The sequence below is a fragment of the Nyctereutes procyonoides genome, unplaced genomic scaffold (genome assembly GCF_905146905.1).
Source record: "Nyctereutes procyonoides isolate TBG_1078 unplaced genomic scaffold, NYPRO_anot_genome, whole genome shotgun sequence".
In the NCBI taxonomy this organism is placed as follows: domain Eukaryota; kingdom Metazoa; phylum Chordata; class Mammalia; order Carnivora; family Canidae; genus Nyctereutes; species Nyctereutes procyonoides.
The window spans coordinates 9,886,778-9,912,338 of NW_026575043.1; the positions used below are offsets into that span (position 1 = coordinate 9,886,778).

General features: G+C 41.8%; 1 protein-coding gene across 1 annotated transcript in view; it reads right to left on the minus strand.

Moving 5' to 3' along the window:
• Nucleotides 1-272: 272 nt before the first annotated feature.
• Nucleotides 273-25,561, minus strand: part of CAP2 (cyclase associated actin cytoskeleton regulatory protein 2) — a 138,212-nt gene continuing 112,923 nt past the window's right edge. The window contains exons 8-13 of the mRNA XM_055323414.1: nucleotides 12,940-13,129; nucleotides 11,923-12,098; nucleotides 10,729-10,852; nucleotides 10,549-10,631; nucleotides 4,718-4,858; nucleotides 273-1,717 (exon numbers count right to left, since the gene is read on the minus strand). Coding sequence (XP_055179389.1) covers nucleotides 1,634-1,717; nucleotides 4,718-4,858; nucleotides 10,549-10,631; nucleotides 10,729-10,852; nucleotides 11,923-12,098; nucleotides 12,940-13,129 — 798 coding nt within the window. The 3' untranslated portion in view covers nucleotides 273-1,633. The remainder of the gene's footprint in view (nucleotides 1,718-4,717; nucleotides 4,859-10,548; nucleotides 10,632-10,728; nucleotides 10,853-11,922; nucleotides 12,099-12,939; nucleotides 13,130-25,561) is intronic.

Genomic DNA, 25,561 nt, shown 5'->3' on the forward strand with positions numbered 1-25,561 from the left:
TATATATATAATTGTATCCTTATTAAAAACCATATTTTCTTGGATATTTACTTTAATGAAGATCTACGAAGGGGATTTTCTCAGTGAAGAGGACTTGGATTATGAAACTGGATTCTAGAATTTTCTGACTGTCATTCCAACTGCAAATGGCTTTATCTGGTATCTATCTTAAAGAAGTCATTCTTTGGAGAATGGCATACTGGATGGCATGCTGGATACATTCTCCAAGCCAACCAGAAGGGCTCAGCTGTCTTTCCTGAATCTAACATATCTGACATATGAGCAAGGGGCGAATCAAAGCGGAAAAAAATATTTTAACAGCCAGAATTCATCACAGTTATTTAAACAACTAGAATTTTACTTTATTTCAGAATAAGTTTACAATTGAAAAAAAAGATATTTACTAAAGCCACATTATTCATATGAACAAAACTTGTATAGCAAAACCTTGGTACGTGAGCATCAGTAATTTGAATACTATATGTATATAGAAGATATTTAAAAAACGGAAATAACGTATTCCAAAGGCTATAGTAGGCACAATATATATGCTTGTATTGGGTCTGCAAGCATTATACTAGAATTCATTACATGTGATCCAAGAAGTTGCAGATTTTTCAGCACTGTGTACTGAAAAGATAGGAATATCATAGTTTTTCTTATGTTGAAAAGCATATACTCTCAATACTACAAAATAGGAGCAGCACGTCAAACCAACAAACAATTCTTCAGGTTTTGTATTACAGCTATGGCTTTTTAACATTGATTTTTCCGAGACTGGTTAGAAGTCTGGCAAGTGAAAAAGAAAAGAGTTTATAAGAAAACATTAATGACATCCTTTACAAGGCATCTGATATTCAACAGGTTCAAAACTGGGAAACAAAAAAATTGAGCTTGATCTTCGAGCAAAATTGAGAGGTACTACATCTGCTTCCTCCCACCAATCTTTTGGCATACAAATCTTTTTGCAGAAAAGTAAAATGGCAGAAGAATATTTTAAGATGAATCATTAGGATCTATTTTTAGTAAAGAATACAAGTCTTCTACAGACCAAGAAACTGGATATGGTCCTTAGGATAGAATTTTCTTATGTTTTGTAAAAAACTGGGTTGAACTATGTATTCATGCCAACAATGTATCCGTGCTGATAAAGCGAACATTTGGCAAAAATGAGAAAAAAAATGTTAGATTTCTCAGAGCATACTACTACTACTTCCTATTAAAATTGCCTAAAAGGTAAAAATGTACATCTTAGATTCTCAAAGGTTTTATTTTCCAACTAGCAATTAAATGTAAGTGTCAAATTGAATCATGCAGTATTTTTTTTTACCTATCAGCTACCGTGTGATTAATATTAGGGGGAGAGAATTCTTTCCCCCCTTTAGACGTGTAATGCTCACAAGTCATCATGTGGAACTCAAATCACACACAAAGCCAAATCATGAAGAAACTTTAAATACTTCAAAATGCCCACGAAGGCATGCCAGAAATAATACAGAATGTTGGAAGCCAAAACTAAAGCAGTAGATGTTACTGCAACTTCTAGGTCTTTAATGCTGCTTTTTTTTTTTTTTTTTTTTTTTTGGATAGATTCAGGTCGGGGGGTGGAGGGAGGGCGTCATCTCTCTGGTGGTTAGCCCATAATTTCTGCAGGTTCAGTGACCAACTTGGATCCATCCCAGACTGTCTTGAACTGTTCTGGAACAGGAAATTCTCTCTGGAAAAATGCAGAAGAACAAAGTATCTTAAATCAGGGCTTCCCTTTGCAAACTGATTCGTGTCACATAGGGGACAATGGTATTTTATGGAAACCAAAACTGTGTTGTGGAGAGGTCTTCTGTGTCCCGTGGATACTTGCTTGCATAGTTGTGTGTAAGCTCTGTGACTGTCTGCTGGTGTCATCATTAAAGCTAGAACCTCCTCAGAACCAGGCAGTCCTCTAAGTACTAGGTATATGTGGACTTAACCTACAGCCCTATGAGCTAGGTGTTACTGAGAGGCCATCTACTGGACACACGTCTGGGAGGTCAAGCAGATGGCTGAAGATGGTATCGCCAAAAGCAGGGCAGCCAGACATCAAGCCAGACAGCCCCTCTGCCCACTCTCTGCCACACTCAAACCTGCACAGGATCAACTGGGGAGCCTGTTAAAATGCAGATTCTGATTAAATCTGGCAAAGAGAATGACAATCTGTATTTCTAACACGTTCCTTGAGGACAGTGAGGCAGCTGATCCCTAGTCATGCGGAGTAGAAGGCTTTGCCCTGGTGTTCTCTGGATACTTCTTGATCAACTATGAAGGTGAGCTTTGGATTATATGTAACAAATATATATATTTGTCTTGTGTCCTGCCACCCTACCCCTCCCATTGGGAAATACAAGCATGTGCACCACATAGGGAGAGAGAGGGGGCAGGGTTGGCGGGAGGGGGTGGTGGTGGGAATGCAATAGAGCCAAAATAAAAGATTGAAATATCTCCTTTCCTCAGAAAGTGATTCTGCAGTCACTCCAGAAAAGGATGGACAAAGAAGGTGAGAAGCAGTACACTGGGTCCCGGCTTCTATGCCCTCCCAGGACTTGATGTACACACAGCACTGCTGAAACCCCGAGGGTCTGATGAGCTGATGCCTATGTTCACCCATCAATGAGATGTCATGTTTCAGTGGAACACACACACACATATACACACATGAGTACACATCTTCTTAGATGTAGGATCCAACTGCCTCTTTTGGAAGTAAACAAGGCTTGGTAGTTGCTCTCAAGTACCAGGCCAGGTAAGCAATGCCCCAGAGTGAAGGCATTTCTTTGATAGTTAACCCTACTACAGCCATTCCACATCTTTTTTGGGGGTGAACTGATAGTCATACGACAGTGTTCTTCTCTGGGCAACTGATTTCCTTCGGAATGAATCATCCCCACCATCCATTCCCAGATTACAATGCCCACGGCAGGACCCCTGGATTGCTCCCTACTACCTACGACTAGAAAATCTAAGAGGAGGACCATGAAATGAGGACACAACATAATCTACCTGAGGATGATTCTACAAACGAAAGAGACTACTTTTTCAGCATAAAAGCTCAAGTTTTGATCCATACTCATGCCTTAGGTCAGTGAATCTCAAGCTTGGCTTTACATCAGAATCACCTGAGAAGCCTTAACAACTACAGATGTCTGGTACCATGTCCAGGGATGCTAGCTTGATTAATCTGGAAAGCTGATCTAGACCATTGCTTTTCTTAGCAGATCCAGTTCCCATGCCTTCTGCTGAGCCTTCTGCCGAACAGCTGCAAAGGCCAGGGACCACCCTCGTTTTTGGCTCTCTCGTCCAACACGTCTCCGTATCAGCTTTAGCTCCTCAGTAGTTTTTAGGGAGAGAAAGTGAGAGGGTTCTCCTCAAGCTCAGAGTTAGGCTGGCCAAACACCTAGCAGTGAAGCACGGCCCAGGGCTGGTGGACTTTTGTTTTTCAGCCCTCCGTGATGAATTCTAGGCTGCATTATGTAGCACGTGGCTGGGCAGTGCTGAAGAATCTACTGACGGGTGAGAGAAGGGGGACCTGGGAGCATGGGTGCTGTCTGCCTGGGGAGATGGCTGGTGACTGACCCACAGGCTGATGGGGTGCCTTCGAGGTTACTGTTTCTTCCATCCTTCCCTGGGTCACTGCCTCCCTGCACAGTTAGAATCAGAGGGAATCATCTCTGGATTCATCTGTACTTCCAAGAAGCAACAACAGGAAGGGAGCAATAACTTACTTCCAAAGAGCAGCAACTGGGCAGCTCGGGTGGCTCAGCGGTTTAGGACCGCCTTCAGCCCAGGGCATGATCCTGGAGACCCAGGATCGAGTCCCACGTCAGGCTCCCTGCATGGAGCCTGCTTCTCCCTCTGCCTGTCTCACTCTCTCTCTCTCTCTCTCTCTCTCTCTGTGTGTGTGTGTGTGTGTGTCTCTCATGAATAAATAAATAAAATCTTAAAAAAAAAACAAAAAACAAAGAGCAGCAACTAGCAAGCCCACCATACTAGGTGATGCAGAAAATGTATTCATTTAGACTTCCTCTTCGGTGTGTGAGGATATCTGCCTGCTTCTAGAAGCTGCCTTGTTGGGGAGAGGAGGCATAAAAAACAAACGGTGGCAAAAACATCTAGGCAGTATTTCTCAGAAGGGCTGGATGGACTGATGGCATCAGAATCACCTGAGATGCCGATTAAAATACAGATTCCTCAGAGCCCTCCGGAAGCCTCCTGAATACAACCTCCAGGTGCAGACTTTGGGAGCTGGTATTTTCATGGAGCTTCTTGGCTGATCCTTACGCTGAATTCGAGAACCCCTGACATAAGGCTACCTACAGAAATAGGCCTATTTATCATCACCCCCCTCCCTCCCGTGCTTCCCCCAAAGCATTTCTCCCTACTTTGTTGCCCTCCCCCATAGCAAAGGAAAACAATCCTAAATACCATGAACTCAGATGTGCCAGGTACTATTTGATGAAAGCTCAGCCGTTAAGGTAATTATTACTGAAGGGCCTAGAGAATCACAAATCCAGAAATGAGCACAGTCAAGAAATGGTAGAAGAAATGCGAAAGGCAACTCTCCGAATTCCTCTCCTGCCTGTGAATTATTCTACAAATGAAGCTCATACGTTGGGAGTCAATCTCTAAGAATGTTAATAAGGAAGGCTCAAGAAAAATTCTTTACCATCTTGTAAAAGGTACTTACGTAATCCCCATCCTGAGGAATAAGGACATTCATTTCGGACGATTTGGCACTCACGATCTCACAGTCCAGCGCATCTTCACTGAGGTATATGTGGCAGCCTTCTGTTTTATTAATGGAGATTGTTGGCACTTTCCCCATTACCTGAAACAGACAAAAGAACAACCTGGCACCCAATATAAAGAAATAACAATTACAATGTCCTCAAATAGGCACAATCCATGGGCTTCCCCAAGCTTTAGGAAGAGCTGGGTCAGGGCTGGAGGGGCGGGTGAGCGCACCATCTCCAGGCCCACCTGGTGCGTGTCATCTGGGGACAGAATGAAAGGACCACACAAAGAGATTCTCAAGCCTCAGGGTCTCCATCCTGAGACAAAATAAAGGGATTAATGTGAAAAGAGCAGCTAAGTGTTCAGAAAAAGTCTCACAACCCTCTAGTGGATTTGAAACTTATATTTGATTTCACGATAAAAGTAACAAGACACATTTGCTTTTATTTGCTTAAAATTTTAGTTCTGACAAATCCATGAATCTTGGGTTAAAACAAATACTAATACGGTCACTTAAGAGTAAAGACATCATTCTGTAACTGAGTAGATTTTTCTTGAAGCTAAATAAGAAACACCACAATTCTTTTCCCATAAATCTTTGGCCAGATAAAAATCTCACTGGCTGAATGTGAAGCTTGAATGAGACAATGAGTGTCTAGGTATTTTGAAATGTATTAATTCCAGGAGCCAAAAGTGGGGACTTGGTTCAGGCCACTCATTGGCATCGATAAACCATACACAAGAGGAGGTGATTCTTTATATTGTTTACAAATATCTGAGTGCTATAAAAATCCGGCCCAGTTTCAAATTTCTCTTTGAACAGTTTTCAGACATCCCTCCAGCAAATCTCTATAGACTGCTCCCCCAATGACTATATTACCACTCTATAATTTTCCTCCTTGTAATGGTAATTGAAGTGATAAAGACATCTCCTCTTTCACCCTGAAGAAAAAGGCTGGATTGCAAACCCAAGGAGCAACTTCTGTTGATGGTGCAGATGATGTAAAGAATTCCTTAGGGGGAGTCTAGCCAGGTCACCACACTTCTCTGTTTTCTCCTCTCTCCAAAGAAACTGGACACTGGGTTAGAAATAAGCCCCAGTGCCAAAAAAAAAAAAAAAAAAAAAAAAAAAAGCAGAGGTAGTTCAAGGTCAGGTAAGCACAGGGCTTTGCCATAAATAAACTAAAATAGTAATAATGCATATATATTTCCAGAATGTGTCAGCAGTAATGTTTTGGTCATTTCTAGACTTGTTTATCTTACAGTGATGAAGACCATTTACACGCTGCCCAGAACGGTATGGGAAGCCAGGCAAGTGGAGAGAAAGGATAAACTGTCATGGGTCTTTGGTTATTTGTCCGTGAGGCAGAATGGGGTCATGTGATGCAGGCACATGACACTAATATGCTTTACTTATATTTATATATTGCTATATTATATTAAAAATGCTTAGATACCCCACATATCTGAAAGTCTGAAAAAGCAACAGCAGACCTTAAAACATCTCCCTGATATGGTAAGAACTGTCTTTCCCACAGTGTTTTGGTCAACAGTGCATTAGAGCAGATTGTACACATGCTCTTTTTCCCTGGTGGTCTGGGAACTGTTTGAAAACAGAGATTGTGTCTTATCAAGAGAACAGGGCCAAAGAGTATCTCCTCTGCTGAGTGTCAGGTGACGTGTGACCTTGCCTAGGCCAATTGCTCTAGCACTTTTTTTTGTTTTGTTTTTGTTTTGTTTTGTTTTTGCTCTAGCACTTTAATACGTTTCTGTATTAGTTTGGTTTTTCATAAATTTATTTCTCTACAAAACATTTTTTAAAGACTTTATTTTTAAGTAATCTCTACACCCAACGTGGGGCTGGAGCCCACAATCCTGAGATCAAGAGTCACATGCTTCACTGACTGAGCCAGCCAGGCACCCCTATATCTCTATAAAATTTTTTTTTAAATGTCATGTTAGGGGGATCCCTGGATGGCTCAGTGGTTTAGTGCCTGCCTTCGGCCCAGGGCATGGTCCTGGAGTCCCGGAATGAAGTCCTACGTCAGGCTTCCTGCATGGAGCCTGCTTCTCTCTCTGCCTGCGTCTCTGGCTCTCTCTCTCTCTCTCTCTCTCTCTCTCTCTCTCTCTGTGTCTCTCATGAATAAATAAATAAAATCTCAAAAAAATAAAAAATAAATAAAATGTCATGTTATACTTAGTCTCTTCTCTCTCTCATAATTTGTGTTTTTTATTTTGAGGGTATAGTTTGCCAAAAACAGAATTACTGGACCAAATCATACGAACTTTGGTTGCATGCCCCTTTTTGTCATTTCAATCTTTTTTTTTAATAAAGATTTTATTTATTCATGAGAGACACACAGAGAGGCAGAGACACAGGCAGAAGGAGAAGCAGGTTCCCGTGGAGAGCCTGATGCAGAGCTCCATCCCCAGACCCCGGACCTGAAGGCAGATGTCAACTGCTGAGCCACCCAGGCGTCCCTTCAATCATTTTTTAAAGTAATGAGGTAAAATCTGCAAACATAAAATTCACCTGTTTCAAGTACACAATTTAATGATATTTAGTAGGTTTATAGAACTCTGCAACTTATCACTTCAGTTCTAGAATATTTCCATCACTCCCCAAATACCCCTAATGCCTGTTTATAATCAATACCTGGCCTCACCCCGGGGCAATCACTGATCTCTAGTGTGCCCAGGCCCTTTTGAAACAATGTGTTAGATGTTTTAAATATGTAATGACATTCACTTGGTTTGAACATCCAAAGGCTTGAAAAGTATTCAATAAAGTGTCTCTCTCCTGTCAAGTTTTTAATCCCTCTTGGACAGATAACCACAGTTCATCCTTCCAGATTATTTTTAGAACACATGCCCGTATCTCCAAAAAATTAGGATATATTTCGACCAAAAAACCATAGAAAATATAACAAATGCACATATATGTGTGTATATATATGTCAAACATTTATCAGAGTTTAACATTTTGGCTTATATTTTTTAGGACTATAATCTTACCATATGGTTGAAATCCCCTCTGTACCATGCACCACCTCCTTCATGCCACCCCCCCCCCCAGCTGCCTCCGATGAAAACAATCTTCTGAATTTTGTTCGAAGTGCACCACTCACACCAGATCTCTCCCAGAGCATGGTGACCTGGAGCTCTCATAAGCGTAGTTTCTTTTTTTTTTTTTAAGTTTTTATTTAAACCCCAGTTACCATACAGCGTAGTATTAGTTTTAGGTCCTCACAAGTATATTTAACATATGTGTTTTGTTTGCATGTTTTCAATCTTTATATAAAGGGACACATGGTACAGTGCCTGTCATTCTGTCATCGGTCTGTATTGCTCAGTTATTTTATTATTAATAAATTATTTTAGATAAATAAATTATTTATTTTACTTCTTTTTTAGAGAGAGTGGAGAGGCAAGAGGGGAAGAGGGAGAGGGAGAGAATCTTAAGCAGGTTCCATCTCATGACCTAAGCCAAAACCAAGGGTCGGATGCTTAACCAACTGAGCCACCCAGGTACCCATCTTTCTTTTAAAAATGGTTATATGGTAACTATTTTTGTTTAGAATTCAGAAGTTTAAAATTTTTAAGTAGATTTTTTTTGATAATTTCTACTACTTCTCAATTTAGAATTATTTCCCCCTCCAAAAATGTGATGAATACTTAAAACTGTTTTCTTCTATTTTTCTATAGCTTCATGTTTTATATTTAATTCAATGGGTTTTTAATTTTTTTTAAGATTTTATTTATTTATTCATGAGAGACAGAGAGAGAGAGAGAGAGAGAGAGAGAGAGAGAGAGAGAGAGAGGCAGAGACACAGGCAGAGGGAGAAGCAGGCTCCACGTGGGGAGCCCAAGTGGGACTCCATCCCGGGTCTCCAGGATCACACCCTGAACTGAAGGTGGTGCTAAACCGCTGAGCCACCCGGGCTGCCCAATGGGTTTTTAATTTTGAACGTGATGTATTTTCAATAAAAAATGCTCTCCTGGCATGCCCCACATACCCCCAATATTTGGGGAGGAACAGCATTATTAAATAAATGGAAATATGTGGTTGTCAGAAATGGTAATTTGGGAGGTGGTATTATAGAATACAAGCTTCATGAGGGCAAAGATTTTTGTCTCGTTTGCTTACTGATATCTGTAGAGCTGAGAACAGTATGTTCAGTAAACATTTGGCAAATGAATGATCGAGTGATTCATTGCTAAGTGGCCCTGGGCATAGAACTCACAGTTTAGAACCCTCAAGTGTGACCCGAGGATGGTCAAGTTTTTCTGTTTACAGGGCAAAGGCAACAATACAGTAAACGCCTGGGAGGAGTTTCTTGGTGGCTTTCTCCTGAGTGGTTCTCTATCCAGGAATGGAATTTATGAAGAAGTGGAAGCAGCATGGGTAGGGAGGGGCAGGGGATTTACACAGATGCACTGCAGACTATATGGAACTGGAATGTGGAAGAGATACATGTACCCACAGAGCCTATGTGGCAACAGTATTTGGAATTGGGGTGTAGAGGACTTAGAATCTCTCAGCTACCCTTGTGTTTCAGGGCAGAGGTGAAGCCAACTTGCCCAAGTGCATGCAACAGGTGAGGGTTGAGCTGGGGCTCACGTTCAGGGCTTGGGGTGCCCAGAGCTGGGCTCTTTCCATTAAATGGACACACATAAAACCAACATCTTAAATAGTGGTGAGTTAAATGTAAAATGCCCATTTGAATGTACTCTTATTGAAAGTGACAGCAGGAAAAAGCCCAGTAAAACAAGAGCGAAGGATCTATAAAACCAGAATCCAACTTTAACAAATGTTATCAGGAAACATGAGATCATAAGGGGCTAATTAACAATATGAAGAGAGGAGTGCCTGGCTGACTCAGTGGGTACAGCACGTGACTCTCGATCTCGGGGTTGTGAGTTTGACCCCCAAGTTCGGTGTAGAGATTACTTAAAAATAATATCTTAAAAAAAAGCATTATGAGGAGAGCGTAATCAAAGGTGGGAGTTGTAGCTGGCTAAAGGCAAGAGGTCCTTTAACTTGTGGCGTATCGTAAAATCCCATTGGGTTAAATCAAAATTTACAAAAGGAGGGCATGTTTTCTTTTAGTCTGCAAATTCAATTTCAATCTTACTTTCCAGGTTGTTCATCTGATTATCTCACGGACTCTTCAGAAAAATTCTTCCTCCTACTCAGAACCAGTGCTTCCTGAGCAAAGAAAATTCTCTTTGGGATGGTGCTATTAGGCTGGAAGAACATTATTAGACACCGACTCTGTGCAGGTGCTGTGCCAGTGTCTGCTGCTGTAAAGATCAATTATGTGCCCCTGAAACAGGCAGGGTAAACAAGTGATTGCAGGGCAAGATGGGATAGGCTGTGTTGTAAGAGATTGAAAAAGAGGAATTAACACCATCCAAGAGAGGAGGTGATGACAGAGTGGTGTCTGAAGGAAAGGGAATAGAATAGAAGTGCTCTAGGTGGACATGGCCAGCCCCAAGCAGGCAGCTGTATATGGTCTGAGCACAGCTGCAGAGGGGGCCAAAGGCCTGGCTCAAAAGGCCACTTATGTGGGGGGGTGCCTGGGTGGCTCAACTGGTTGAGTGTCAGACTCTTGGTTCTGGCTCAGGTCATGATCTCAGGGTCCTGAGATTGACCCCCTGTTTCAGGCTCCTGTTCAGTGTGGTGTCTGCTTCAGATTCTCTCTCTCTCTGCCCTTCCCCCCACTTGCTCACTTTCTCTCTAAATAAACAAAATCTTGAAAAAGAAAGAAAAGGCCAACTTACCTGCATTTGAATATCCTTGGAATTGATCACTTCCACAATGCCTACCACGTTGTCAAACACAAGGCCAAACTTCTTACAGTTGTCTAGGAAAACCAAACCAAAGCAAAGCTTTATTAAACACACAGCATGTGGATGCCAAGCAACTGACCATGTAACTACAGGGCCACGGCGCTGCCCTACCAATTGTAATGGAATTTATTTTTCCTTTCATCTGTAGAGTAGACTTGTTGCATTTGAAAATGTAAGCCACTTGTTTCAGTTCCGTCTCTGCAATCACAAGGTCATTCCTGCCCTCTTGGTACTCCTAAAATGAAAACAAATACAAATATTGGATCTAAGGGCATACAAATGAATGGGGAGTCCCATTGCATGCTGAAATTACTATGGGGTTCAACATTAATTACGGCTTTTCAATATGTTCTTTCAAAACCACTTCTTCTTTTTTTTTTTTTAACAGACCAACCAAATCACAGGTCTTGCTCTATTATTGTAATGATGGGAATGGATGAAACGACTGCCTGGAAGGGGGTCAGTCAGTGTCCATTTGTGAACCACCAGATATCAAGTACCCAGGGTTGGTGAGTTAGGGCTGGAGCAGGGATGTGGGAGCTTCCTGTTGAGTCGGTACCCTGAATCTGGCCTTAATACTGCAGCAAAATCTGCTGCATCAGATAGGAGTGGGGGAAACAGTCTGGTGATAATGGCCGTGTGAGCCCCAGTGTATTTTCAGCCCGAGACAACCTTCCTGGGGTCTGTGGTCCTTCACCTTTGGGGGAGCTCCCCAGATTGGCAAGAGGTACCCTAGTTTCATGCACATACCCTTGTCCACAACGGTTGCCAGCACTGGGTGGAGCGCTGGTGACATTAGTGCCTCTGTCAGTGGGATAGAATATCCTACAGACAACCAGAATGGGGCACAGATCAAAAGTCTATGTAAAGAATCACCAAATAGAGACAGAAAGGAGAAAGGTGGTTGCTGGAGCTGAGGTGAGGGGGGAGCCAGGCACAGGTTTGTAGTTTTACAAGCAGGATGGAGTTCTGCAGATGGATGGGCTGATGGCTGCTTAGCAACCTGAATGCACTCAATGTCTGAGTCGCTACATCCACGTCAATGGTAAGACGGTAAATTTTATATCATGTGATTTTACCATAATTAAAACAAAATTTAAAAACATTAAAAAATGATGCAAGAGAAATAGTGAAAAACAAACAAACAAACGTTAAGTGTTCAGAAATGCCCTGGTTTCTACTCTAGCCAGTGGCTTTGTGCCTTTGTCCCTTCACTCAGAAACCGTCCAGACCTTGGTACATGGTTTGGTGGTTGGTCATTTCAAGGGAGCGGGGTGGGGATCAAGGTTAAAGGGTTTCACTTACTACTCTCCACTTCTTTCCTTCCAACTCCAACACAGGAACATGTTTCTGAGAAGGATGAGATTGGGGAGCTCTGGAGCCTGGAGTGTGGCTTTTGGTAGGAGATGGTGTTTGTCCTCCTGGAGCCCGTAGGCTGGGATTCTTGTGTGTCTTCTGGTCATCTGTGACATGCCGGAGCCCTGGGAAGGTAGCACACAGCTACGTGTCTTTGTACTTTGTGCGAAGGGAAATGTTCCTAACCTCTTAGCTCAATATGATGTAAATAGCACAAAAAATTTTGATAATGTTACTTTCATAACAGTTTGGTGTTCTCTCAAGGTTAATAACGGGCAGGGTCTGAGATGTTATAAATGTAAAGTTCATTAGAAGCACAGTAAACATTTCTTAAATTGGAGGAACCTCTTCTTTAAGGAGATAAGATGATAGATAAGAATTCTACAAAAAGCAAACCACCTGGCCAAAAAGGACCCCATGATTTACTTCTTTTCTCGTGGCTAAATCATTCATCAGGCATAGCCTAAAAGGACAAAGGACAGGGCTTTCCAGCAAGTGTATGTCAGAGTACAGAATCGACTTTAGGGTCATGAGTCTATTCCTTTCTTATGCAGATGGAGGGGACAGCCCAGCAGTTGGAGCCAGAGAAAAAATTTGAATTTGGGGCTCTTAGCTCCTAGCCCAGTGCACAGGGACAAGTAGACCATAACTCGTTTTACCTGTGTAAAGCACAGATGTATTTGCACAAACCTTATTGTTTAGAATCCATGTACATCCTGATATATTTTAACTGTTTAAAAAAAACCCACTTATGGTGAGTTCAATACTTCAATGATATAATTATTTAGCAGACCTGTACACTGCTAGAAGACAGAGGTATGATATTTCACTCAATCTTAATGCCTTGGTTGTAGATGGTGCTGAAGCATCAGAGGCTTGGAATGATGTCCATCCATCACTGTGGGCTCTGGGGGATCTGTCTGCCAGTAGTCAGAGGGAGATGGCATCAAGGTCTGGTTTTCTCACCTTTCGTAATTTCTTCTCCTTGGTTAAGCTGGGCAAATAGAGCTGAGCGTGAAGGGGAGGACTCCTCTCTTCTGCCTTCATTCTCAAAGAATGGAGGTGGTCCTGGAGGAGGTGGAGGAGGAGGGGGTGGAGGAAGGCCAGGGCCAGGGGAGAGGACAGACAATGCTGATGCAGTTGATGCTACTGGACCCTGTGGGAGAGAAAAGATGGAAAGCATTGCCTTCAGGCTGATGCCCTCACTGAGGCTGAGGATTTTGCCAATGTCTCTATGAACCTGTTGCCAATGAGGAAGTGGGGTTTAAGACTCACAGCAGGCACTGAGAGGGCATACGTGTGCATCACAGGTCTGGGAGCCCTGGGACTGAGGCAGGGACCCACCTTGGGAATGGAGCATGACCCAGCTCTACAGCCCTGCTGGTGGAAACTGCACACCCAGGGTTCATGCTGCTAACTCAGAGGCAAACAAAGCCATATTCACAGGGTCAAGTCCAAAGCTCAGAGCTTGAATTGAACCAGCCTTGGCCAGTTGAGAATCATAAGAAAAATGTAGTCTAACTGATAAGAGGATTCAACTTTTTTTTTGGCCACTGGGAATTGAACCACCAATGAGATAGAGAGAGAGAGAAACATGGAAAATACTTAGTGGTTATTAGGTGTTTTTTGAAACTTTTTGAGCAGCTCGAGAAAGAGATACTGAAACTCTTTCTCTGGAACTCACTTTTTAAGTATGCAGTCTAATTAAGATTAGGTATTTAATCTGGCCTCCAAGCAAGGGCCTTGTATGACCTGGATGCCCATCACATCTGCAAGCGATGGTGGTCCAGGACCCATAGGATGGTTTCATTCATCTAATGCTGATAGTGAACTGATAAAAAAAACTGAATCCTTTCTAAGCAAGATATGCTTACTTTTATTTTTGCTGCTATGTGAAATTCAAGTGTTTTTAAAATATTTTTTTAATTTATTTGAGAGAGAGAGAAGGTGAGCACCAGCAGGGTGAGAGCCAGAGGGAGAGAATCTCCAGCAGAATCTGCACTGAGTAGGACTTGATCCTACCACCCTGAGATCACGACCTGAGCCAAAACCAAGAACCAGACGTTCAACCAACTGAGCCACCCAGGTGCTCCGTGAAATTCAAATACTGCTTTCACTATGAAGTTCTAGCAAATCCACATGACAGTAAAAGATGCTAGCAGTAGAGGAATTTGTTTCAAATGTTTTGAGAGGACCACCCCCCACCCCCCTCAACAGATGGTGTTCTCACCGAACTTAAAACTAGCAGGATAGAAATACACATATGCCACAAACTTGGGTGATACGCTATTTTACTTTTAAACTTGAAGTAGAAATGTATACCTATGATAAGGAATTATAAGTTAGATCAATGAAAAAAAACAGTCAAGAAAATTAGGAGTGTTTGAGTGTCTCAGTGGGTCAAATGTCTTCTTTTTTTAAATTTTTAAAAGATTTATTTATTTATTTGAGAGAATGAGAGAGAGAGAGAGAGAGAGAGAGAGAGACAGAGATTGCGCAAGAGTGAGGGGAGGGGCAGAGGGAGAGGGAAAATCTCAAGCAGACTCCCCGCTGAGTGTGGAGCCTGACACAGGGCTCGATCCCATGACCTCAGGATCACTCAATTCTTGAGACTGGCCAAATTTTTTTTTTTTTTTTTTAGTATCTTAAATGTTTACTGTTCTGTTGCTGGGGTGAAATTTGAGAATTTGCTCCGAATCATAAGTAGCATATCATATAAGCCTTGGGCATGCAACAATATTCCAGTGCTCAGTTCCAGATGCTGAGAGCCCTCAAGTATTAGTTTTACTCATAAGCACATAATAATTCATACAGGGAGTGAAGGGCCAGACCCTTCCTCACCTCCCAGATACTGTAGCTTTCTAGTTTTGTGGAAAGGAGAGAGGATCCTGGCTTCCATATCTTAGAATGATTTAGGTGGTGCCCAGCTCTCAGAATTCACTCTCTCTCTCCAAGAGCCATTAGAGAACACTGAAACCAACTTTTTGGAATTTTGATACCTTCAGACGGCTGACCCAGGGACACCACACAAAGGATTTACAACAATGGTTGGATATAGAAGCCAAAAACGAAGAGAACTCAGAACCAGCCGAAACCCTCCACTTATTCTTCGTAGCTTCTGGCTCATTGCTGTATCAGCCCCACTGAAAGCACAAAACTAGGCTCTGGTTTCCAAGGGGACTTGACAGTGAGCACTCGGGCACTTTCCTGCAGACAACATACTCAAAAGCAAACGTGTTAGACATTCCCTTGGCAGGACTCTGGGGGCTGTCCCTTGTAGCACAACCTGTCTTTGTCTCTTCCTCCTCTTCTCCTCTGGGATATCACAGCGCATGGTACCAGAGCATTCTGCATTCTCACATCCCACTGGATTCACAGCCCAGCACTAATCTTCAGGCATCCCAGTAGAAAGAGGGGGAGCCAAGAATTCTGGAAAATCTAGCGTGTGCCAGATACTGATTGTCTCTATTCATTTAACAGACATTTAATGTTCAGCATAGGACAGGCTTGATGCCGGGCGTTCCCAAACATGTGTGAACATTAGCATTATTTGGGGATCTGTTAGAAATTTGAAAGCCCAGCCCTCATCACAGAAACGTGGTCTAGGGAGGGGAGACACGGGCATCTGTATTTTTTGAAGCTTCCTAGGTGATTCCAATATGCAGACAAGTTTGGGAAGAATCATTCCATGCTATTCCGTGCTGAGATTAATCTTAGTTCTCATAATATTATTACTAGGACCATCTTGAAATCCCTCCTTAACAGAAAACAAAGCAGGAAATGAGAAAGACTGACCCAATAGTAAATGGAAGAGACATAATTAGAGCACATATCTGCTTGATTCCAAAGTCTTCTTCAGTGAAATCCTGTATATTATATTCAGGCTTAAAAAAAATAGTCACGAGTATAATTGCAGAACCAGAGATACAGGCTACCTCAACACATATGTACATAGTGTTGTTCTTGGGCCTTTGGCTCAAATATACGTGGTAGAAGTATGGGGAGGTGGTGTCATAACTGGCTTAATTTTTATCTCCACTCTGCCTTGGTCTACTCCTCTAATGCCCCATTCAACTCTAGAAACACGACCCCTATATCCTACAGAGACATAGGAAGTCTTGGGTGTTGAAACCCGCACCTCAGCATCAAGTCACCCTTGGTGCTGGTTTGTTGTGACTCTAGGCCCTTCGTTTGAGACACTGGCCTCTTATTCCTGAGACTTTACTGGTTCCCGTAATGGGAATTTGCACCTAATCTTGGTTCTTTGCCTAGTGTTTATGTTTTTCTGGGATGGGGACCTGACTCCCCTTTGGGGATCAGAGATTCAAGGGCCTTGCCCCTTGGTGTGATTTCCTTTTAGAGATAACACATCGGATTGTCTAGACTGAGTGAGAAGCAGTGGATCAGATCAGGGCTTATAGCCTCCACTGCCTGTTGAGTGATGTCCAACATCCTATACTGTCCTTGGGATGGAGGCCATGTGGGAAGCAGAGCACAGAGGAGAAAAGAGTACAGGAAGAGGACATAGGTCATACTATGAGCCGGGTCACTTCAGGGATAGAGAAGGATGACTCCCAACTGGGGAAGCTTGCCTGGAGATGCCAAACAAGGCTGGGAAGAGCCTCTGAACCAAACGTGCCTGCTCCAGGACCCTGCAAGGGTCACAGGGGATGGCATTTAATGCCTGCAGATAGCATTCATTTCTCAGCAGGGGGTATGTGGTCAGATGTGCCCATGCAGATTTAAATAAAGACATCTGGGGTGTCTGGGAGGCTCAGGGGTTAAGTGTCTGCCTTCAGCTCAGTTCATGATCTCAGGGTTGTGAGAGCATGCAACCTACTTAACATGAGTAAGTAAGTAAGTAAGTAAATAAATAAATAAATAAAATAAAGACATTTAATAAAAGATGTCATTTACTTGCAAATTATCTGAATATTCCTAGTCCTTCTAAAACAACCTTTTCCTTAATTAAAAAAAATATTTTCAGTGCGTTTTACCCTAATAAGTATTTTAATTTTGTCTCTCTAGTGAAGAATCACACATCTAAATGCTCAGGCCCTACAGGATTCTGAGATCACGTGACTTGCACAAGATCACACAGACTGGAAGGTAAAGGTGAGGACAGAAACAGACCTGCAGGGACAAAGGTTGAACCTCAGTAAGCAGCAGTGACCCCACCACACACAGATGTGTTTCAAAAATACTACTTTGATGGAGTGCCTGGGCGACTCACTTGGTTGAGCATCCGACTCTTGATTTCGGCTCAGGTTGTGACCTCAAGGTGGTGAGCTGGAGCCCTGAGTCTGGCTCAGTGCTTAGCGGGAAGTCTGCTTGAAATTCTCTCTCTCCTTCTGTCCCTCTCTCCACTCGTGACATGTGCTTGCTCTCTCTCACTGTCTCTCTCTCAAATAAATAAAATCTTTTAAAAAGAAAAAGTAGTACTTTTATATGTTGATGAAACAAGTCTCAAATATACTTAGAGCCTCAGACTGGAAACAACTGAAAAACACGTTTTACTAAAGTCATTGTTAACAATGGCTTGCAACTTTAAAAAAAGGTAAAGCAGCATATTTATGATTTTAAATGGCCACATTCAAGGTGCAAAAATTCACCTATGTTGCAGCAAGAGCACAGCACAAAATCTAGAAATGCTGCATTTGGGAGCTATTAAGATTAATTTTGAGAGCAGATGTTTGATTATATGCTTTTGTGGGGGATGGACTTTTAAAAACATCTGCATATCTCTTCCTCCTCATTAATTTCAACTGTCCTGGGAACAGCTGTCTCTTCTGACTTTAAATATATGAACTATAAAATAATGAAACCATTTTATGTGGCATGTGAAATGCTTATAATGTTGCAGTTATATATGCTATATATATAATTATATAACTATATTACATGTAATATAGCTATGTCCTAATAGGCACAGAATTTTTTCATTAAATGTTAGTTGAATTAATTACTAATCATTTTATTACTTTAGAATTTAGATTTTATTCTGAAGAAGGAACTACTTCTGGTTCATAAACGAAACCTCATTGTTTTGCTGGTGCAATTGTGGATGTCATTAACAACATGCTTCTTCCCCAAAGACAACCACCATTGCCGTGGTTATCCAGTTAGGGTATATATAGTCTAGCTTTGGATCTAAAGAATTTACAAGAAAGACTCCGATTATCCAGTTTGTTGAACTTGTAGAAAGTGAGTCTAATGGGGGTACTTTTAGATAAAGATTTTGTATTTTTGTGACAAATTAAGCAAAGTGAAACAGCTCCTTAAATAAAAAAATCTATCATCTCTCTCTCTGTCTCTATTTCCATCTAAGATTTTTCTGCTCAGTAATTGATTTGTTTAGGGGCGCCTGGGTGGCTCAGTCAGTTAAATGTCTGCCTTCAGCTCAGGCCATGATCCCAGAGTCTTGGGATTGAGCCCTACACTGGGCTCCTTGCTCAGCGGGGAGCCTGCTTCTCCCTCTCTCCATACCCCTCCACCCTGCTCATGCTTGCTCTCTCAAATAAATAAATAAAATCTTAAAAAATAAACAAATAAATGAAAATAATAAATTTGTTTGGAAATGTTCAACTTTTACATGTTAAATTCTAAAATTTTTCAAAGCCAACAATAAGGGTAGCAGATGATTTGGTCTCAACAGAACCTAACTCTTTAACAGATAGATTGAAAAGGAATTAGGATTGAGTAGGCTCATTTGTCAGTCCATTCAGCAAACATTTACTGAGTACCTCCTTGCAAGGAACTGGGTATTCGGTAAAGAAATCAGCATGCATCCTGTTTGTTAAAAAGCTCGTAATCTAGGAGGAGTGTCACGTGCACAGATATGTAACCCCATATGCAGTTTGATCATGTGCCATGTGTAACGTGGGCGGGCACAAAGGAGGGCTCTCCTCAGGAGGAGTGGGGTTAGTGGAACCAGAGAAGGGCTGTTGGGGTCTATGCCTGGGCTGTAAAACTGAATGCTTGGTAGAGGACAGAGGTCCCATAAAGGGAGGCACTGAGGGAGAAATGTACACACAGATAACATTAAGGTGGATAACACCCACCTTTTTTAATATAAATTTTTATTTATTTATGATAGTCACACAGAGAGAGAGAGGCAGAGACACAGGCAGAGGGAGAAGCAGGCTCCATGCACTGGGAGCCCGAGGTGGGACTGGATCCCGGGTCTTCAGGATCGTGCCCTGGGCCAAAGGCAGGTGCCAAACCGCTGCGCCACCCAGGGATCCCAACACCCACCTTTAAGAATAGGTCAGCCAACCTACATCTTGGCCTGTGTTTTTACCAATTTTTAAAAAAGCAGAGACCTGGAAAATAAAAATAGCATGCACACAGCTTCTTGGAACTGGTGGATTGTGTCCAGTACAGCACAGCTTTTGTTACAATATTTCCCCTATGAAACCAGCTTAGAGATAGTTATTATTTGAGCCACCTGTTTGGCCAAGTATTTGTGAAGATCACAGATGAAGCTACAAAATGAAACATCGGACATACAGTAGTACTACTTAATGGGTCCCCCATCAGCCATCCTCCCTTATGGCCACCACCCTAGCTCCCCTTCACACACACACACACACACACACACACACACACACACACACACACGGCTGCCTTCTGATTCTTAGTCTCATTCTTCCTCTAGTTTGCCCACCTCAGAGCCAAGCTGACCCATCCATCCCCGGCTTACAGTTAATGACCTCCTGGTCCAATGGCAACTTGCGTGTGCCTAATTACACACTTCAGAAGAAGCTTAAAAATCGCAAAGCCATTTTAATCACAAATACACTTAAATTAACATGCTATAGCTGCAGGAATTCACAATGTTCTACAACTGAAATTTTGGTCAAATGCTGTTTGTTCATTTGCCCAATATGGCACATAAAATTCGAAGGTGATGGGGACCTGGGTGGCTCAGTTGGTTAAGTGTCTCCCTTCTGCTCAGGTCATGATCTTGAGGTCTTGGGATTGAGCCCTGTATCTGGCTTCCTGCTCAGTGGGGAGTCTGCTTCTTCCTCTGCCCCACTCTCCCACATAGGTGATGATTTTTGTTTTACACATGCCAGGTAGAAATGCTTGGTGAAAGCAGACTAAGCCTTCAGAGCAGCAGAGTCCAGAAGAATCTATTGATCACAATCTAATTTGCCCAAGTAATCCAGCTCTTTTGCATAAATTGTCTTGATAAATAGCCTTGTGCACATGTGTGCTCTCTCATATAAATATATGAGAGCTCACATAAATAAAATCTTTAAAAATAAAATAAAAATAAAATACGAGGATGATAAGCCACTCATATACCACAATAGGAGGAAGGGATTAAATGAAAAAACTATCAGTTTCAGAACTAAAGACTTTCTATGCACATGTCACACCATTCTCGTTGCAAAAAAATACTTCACAAATTCATGATTGAGGGTTTGTTTATATTTTAGAATCAAAACTAATTTCTTTCTATTTTTTGCAAGATGTACTTTGATACATCTTTTCAACTTAGTGAAATTGATACATTTCCAAATTTGTCAATTTCTATAAGTACTTGTGAATTTTACTTTCATATTTATATCATGCTTTTATTGGCAGACAACTATGATCAAGAAAAAGGATTGCACATAAACTAACAGATGATCATCCTGTACAACATAAGTAGAAGCCAAAGGGAATTATGACTTTCGCCTCTATTTTCTTATTTTTATCACTTCCTATAATTTTGAGACTTCTTCTGCCAATGAAAACAAAGTTTCTGGGGGGCATTCCAAGAAAACAGTTAAAAATACTACAATGAAGTGCCGTATAATATTTTAAGCATATGTTTATTAATAATTTTTAAAAAGTCAATTTAGGGACTATTTCCTATTTCATCTATGGTAACAGAACACTACTTGAATTTTAGGTCTGAAATACTAAGATGGTCCTATAATCATGAAGGAAATGTACAGCTCATTTTGACTTTTCTTCAGAAGCAAGATTCCAAACACCCTCATCTTGAGAAATACAAGAGCAAGAGTCATGAAAATACATCTCGTGGTTTTGTCAATGACTTCTGATGGTTTCAATCCTGTCCATCCTTCCAATATCACATGATCTCTCTTCATTCATTTGATGACCTGGAGAGATGTGAGCTGTGGTAGTAGATAACGAAGAGACAGAGCAACAAAGTCCTTTCAGAGAAGGAGTAACAGCTTTAAGTTGGAACACAGCCTGGAAATAACATGCACAGTCTATTACTAGTTTGTGGAAACCAGTAACTTATGGTTTTTATGCTTGTTGTTCTCCTAACTTACATATCCGGATGTGTCCCTTCAAAAAAACATAGGTAGTGATTTCTGTTTTAAACGTGCCAGGTAGAAATGCTTGGTGAAAGCAGACTAAGCCTTGAGAGCAGCAGAATCTAGAAGAATCCATTGAGCACAATCTAATTTGCCCAAGTAATCCAGCTCTTTTGCATACATTGTCTTGATAAGTAGCCTTAATTATTAGTTTGCCCTTGCTTTGCTACAGCTATCTGGAACAAATCTGGGATTTCCAGATTGTCTTTTCTCCTTGTTTGCCAGCACTGGCAGCTTGAAAATGTAATTTCTCATAAAAGAAAAAAAAAGAAAAGATAAAATTTTCCATGGGAAGATTTTCCAGAGTTAAAGATAGCAGAGCATACCCATCAAAGAGACAAACTATAGACAGCCAATAGTTATAGGAAGACCACGAGTGACATGTGGCTTGAATTATCTGGACAACTACTTCATCTGGCCAGCAAATCCTAAATCTGGACTATCACTGAATTAAAGATTTTGCTTTTCTTTCAGATGTTAGGGTCTTAAAGAAACGATTGTATTTCTTAAATTATCCATACTTGGGGGTTGGGGGAGGGAAATAAGAGCTGCTACAAAGATGATTTACATTTGGCTCTATGTTATATATATATTATTTACTTAAGAAAGAGTAAAAAAAAATTAGAAGCATCAGCATCTCCTGAGCTTTATAGTGGAAACACACGAAGAGAAACTTGTCTCAATGGTAGGCTCTAAAATTCACAGGAAAGTTTAATTGGTGTTCAGGTCTGGGAAAGGGTCCGTAGGGAGCTCAGCTCACATCAGGGGAGCAACCCAGACCAACAGACTGGTCCAGGCAGGGCTCTATGCTGCATCCCATGCAGGGCTTGTTTTACCTGCAGAATCCAACCTGTGCCTTCCTCCTATCCCTTCTTAAGAAACCCTTCTGGCTTCATCTAATATTAGCGTGCATATACTGAGTTTATACCAGCTGGGAATTAGTGGCGAGCAGGTGGCAAGGGACAGGTGCAGGGGAGGCGTTTGTGACCCGATATTCCCCCGCCTCTAATAAAATGCATTGTCCATTTCTGTCACCACCCTCTCGGATAGAAGAAGTAAAGAGATATTATTTATGTGGCTCTTAAACAATGAACACAATTTGTAGCTAATAGAATAACAGGCTGGGAATTTCATCCTGAAGAACTGTGACTATAAATTAATGTGTTCAGCTTAGCAAATGCAGTTGGGGATTGGGCATCGTGTTTAAGGACCTGTACCAGTCCCTGATGCAGATTCGAGGCAGAATGGGGAAAGGTCCCTGCTTTCATGAGCTTCCAGCCCCAGAAGAGAGAGAAGATACTCCCGTGTTCCCAGACAACAGGCACTCAGCTGTAGGCCTTCATGTCTTTGTTCAGGCTGTGCCTTCGTCTGGAAGGCTCTTCCCCAATTTACAATCTGAAAAACCCTTGTCTATCCTTCAAGGCTCAACTCACATGTCTTTCCATTTTGTAGGTTTTCTCTCCCAAGAGCAGATTTCCTGTTTCTCTATTACAAGGATCTGTTAGGAACCTCCTCATTGGAATAGTTCATGTTATACTGCAGTTGTCTTTCTGTGTGTTCAGATTTGGTCATGAGCCCGAGCACAGAAGCACTCCTCATTTTTCACATTATTGTTCCTAGTCATGCAGCCCAGTGCCTGAAACAGGGTAGGTGCTTCATAAATATTTACTGAAGTGAATAAGTAATTGCTTTATAAGGTAGGAAGTGCTAAGCATCATAAATGCAGAACAAATTTTAAGGAGCACTATGGAGGGGACGCCTGGGTGGCTCAGTGGTTGAGCCTTCAGCTCAGATCATGATCCCGAGGTCCTGGGATGGAGTCTGGCATCAGGCTCCCTGCAGGGAGCCTGCTTCTCCCTCTGCCTATGTCTCTGCCTCTCTCTCTGTGTTTCTCATAAATAAATAGATTTTTAAAAAATCTTTTTTTTTTTTAAAGGAGCGCTTATGGAGGTTCTGTGGAGGGAATGGGGAACTTCCACTTTGGGGTAGGGCATGGAAACAAAGCATAGGAGACGGGAGAGGTTCTTGGGGAGAAGGCCTTTGAAAAAGGCTTTTGAAGATTGGATGGACTGGATTTGGCAGCCGGAAGCAAGAGGGAGGGGGTGCCAGGAGAAGGGGATGTGAGCGTTGTATTACAACAAATAATTGCAGCTGAAGTGTTAGCATCACGCAACAACTTACAGACCCACATGACCAATATCTTTCTGAGCATTACCTTCTTCTTCTTCTTCCTTTTTTTTTTTTTTTAGATTTTATTTATTTATTTTAGAGACAGGAAGCAAGTGAGTGGGGGTGGAGGGGTGAGGGGTGGAACAGTGGGGGAGGGAATGAGAATCTGAAGCAGATTCCTGTTCAGCATGGACCCAGATGCAGGGCTCGATCCCAGGACCTAGTTATCGTGACCTGAGCCAAAACCGAGTCGGATACTTCATTGACTGAGCTCCCCTCTAGGCATTACCTTCTGATATTCATACTCCACATTTGTTTAATCAAACTACCACTGCTCAAAACTGCTCTAAGATTGCCTTCAGATATCATTACAAAAACATCCCCACCAAGGAATCACTCACTCATGCCTCTATACTCTGTTCCTTTGGACTGAAAGAAGTATTGAATTAATCCTTTCCAAAGAGGGTCTCAATGGCTTCTGGCCATTCAAAAAGATAAAACTCACTTTTATTTATTATTTAAAAAATATTTTATTTATTTATTTGTTCATGAGACAGAGAGTGAGGTAGAGACACAGGCAGAGGGAGAAGCAGGTTTCCTGACATGAGCCTGATGCCTTGATCCCAGGACCCTGGGATCATGACCTGAGCTGAAGGATGGTCAATAGGAAGGCTTTGTCTGCCCTTGGCCTTTCTCACCGGGGGTGGGGAAGGACAGGGAGATGGACCAAGCCATTCAACCGTGGCAATGATTACTGGGGGTCCCCGGTCTCAGGAAGTGGGCAAGTGCCTGGGACACAATGAGGACTGAGCTTCGACCCAGAGGTGTGGCTTCTCGGTGATGAATGAGAGGCAGGGATACCCAGTGTGGCTCAGCTCTGAGCTGGACTGACAGCCAAGCTCACTCAACGTTGCCTGCTATTTAGGCACCCCGGCTCTGCTCTGGGGACTGGCTCTGCCTGCACCCCTAAACCATCACCTCCTAATTTTCCTAAGACTGGCTGGTGGAGAGGGTAGGGAACAGGACATCGCCAGTTACACCACTGCCTTCAACATTACACATGAAAAAATTTTAAATGCACATACCTTAACTGAAATATTCCCAAGGTGATGGTTTAAATAAATCAGGAAGGTGTGTTAACTTGCTGGCCCTTCAGGTTGAGAGATCTCAAGTTCTTGGTTAGAAAAATGTGCTAGTAAATAAAATAATCTTTTTAAAAAAGATCTTTTATTATTATGGAAAGAGTCCAGATGTCCATCAATGGATGGACAAAGATGTGACAGAGATATACAATGGACTACTACTTAGCCATCAGAAAGGATGAAATCTTAGCATTTGCAATGATGTGAATGGAACTAGAGGGTATTATGCTCAGTGAAATAAGTCAATCAGAGAAAGACAGTTGTCATATGATCTCACTCATATATGGAATTTAAGCAACAAAATAGAGGATCATAGGGAAAGAGAGGGAAAACATAAAATAGATAAAATCAGAGACAAAGCATAAGAGATTCTTAATCATAAGAAACAAACGGAGGGTCATTTCCTCTGTAGGGGAGGGGGTGGAGGGATGGGGTAACTGGGTGATGGGCATTAAGGAGGGCACATGATGTGATGAGCACTGGGTGTTATATAAGACTGATGAATCACTGAAGTCTACCTCTGAAAGCAATCATATATTATATGTTAATTAATTGATTTTAAATTAAAAAAACAAAACAAAAAATTTTAAAATTGAGATTTCTTATTTATTCATTTGAGAGAGACAGTGAGCATGAGCAAGGGAGGAGCAGAGGGAGAGGTAATTAGGAAGTCTGGGATCATGACCTGAATTGAAGGCAGATATCCAACTGAGCCACCCTGGCCCTCCTAAAATAATGTTGACTGTTAAGGTTGGCACTTTTAAAAGCTACTAATCTTTTGATTTAGGAAGAGAAAAATTTAAAAACTCTAAAAAAGTTATATATTTTTATCAGCCACCAATAAAACTCAAAGATACTTAGGAAATGATAAACATAGTTTTAAATATAAAAGGCTTACTTAGAGCATCATAGTGCAGCTAACTCTAAACTATTGTGTAT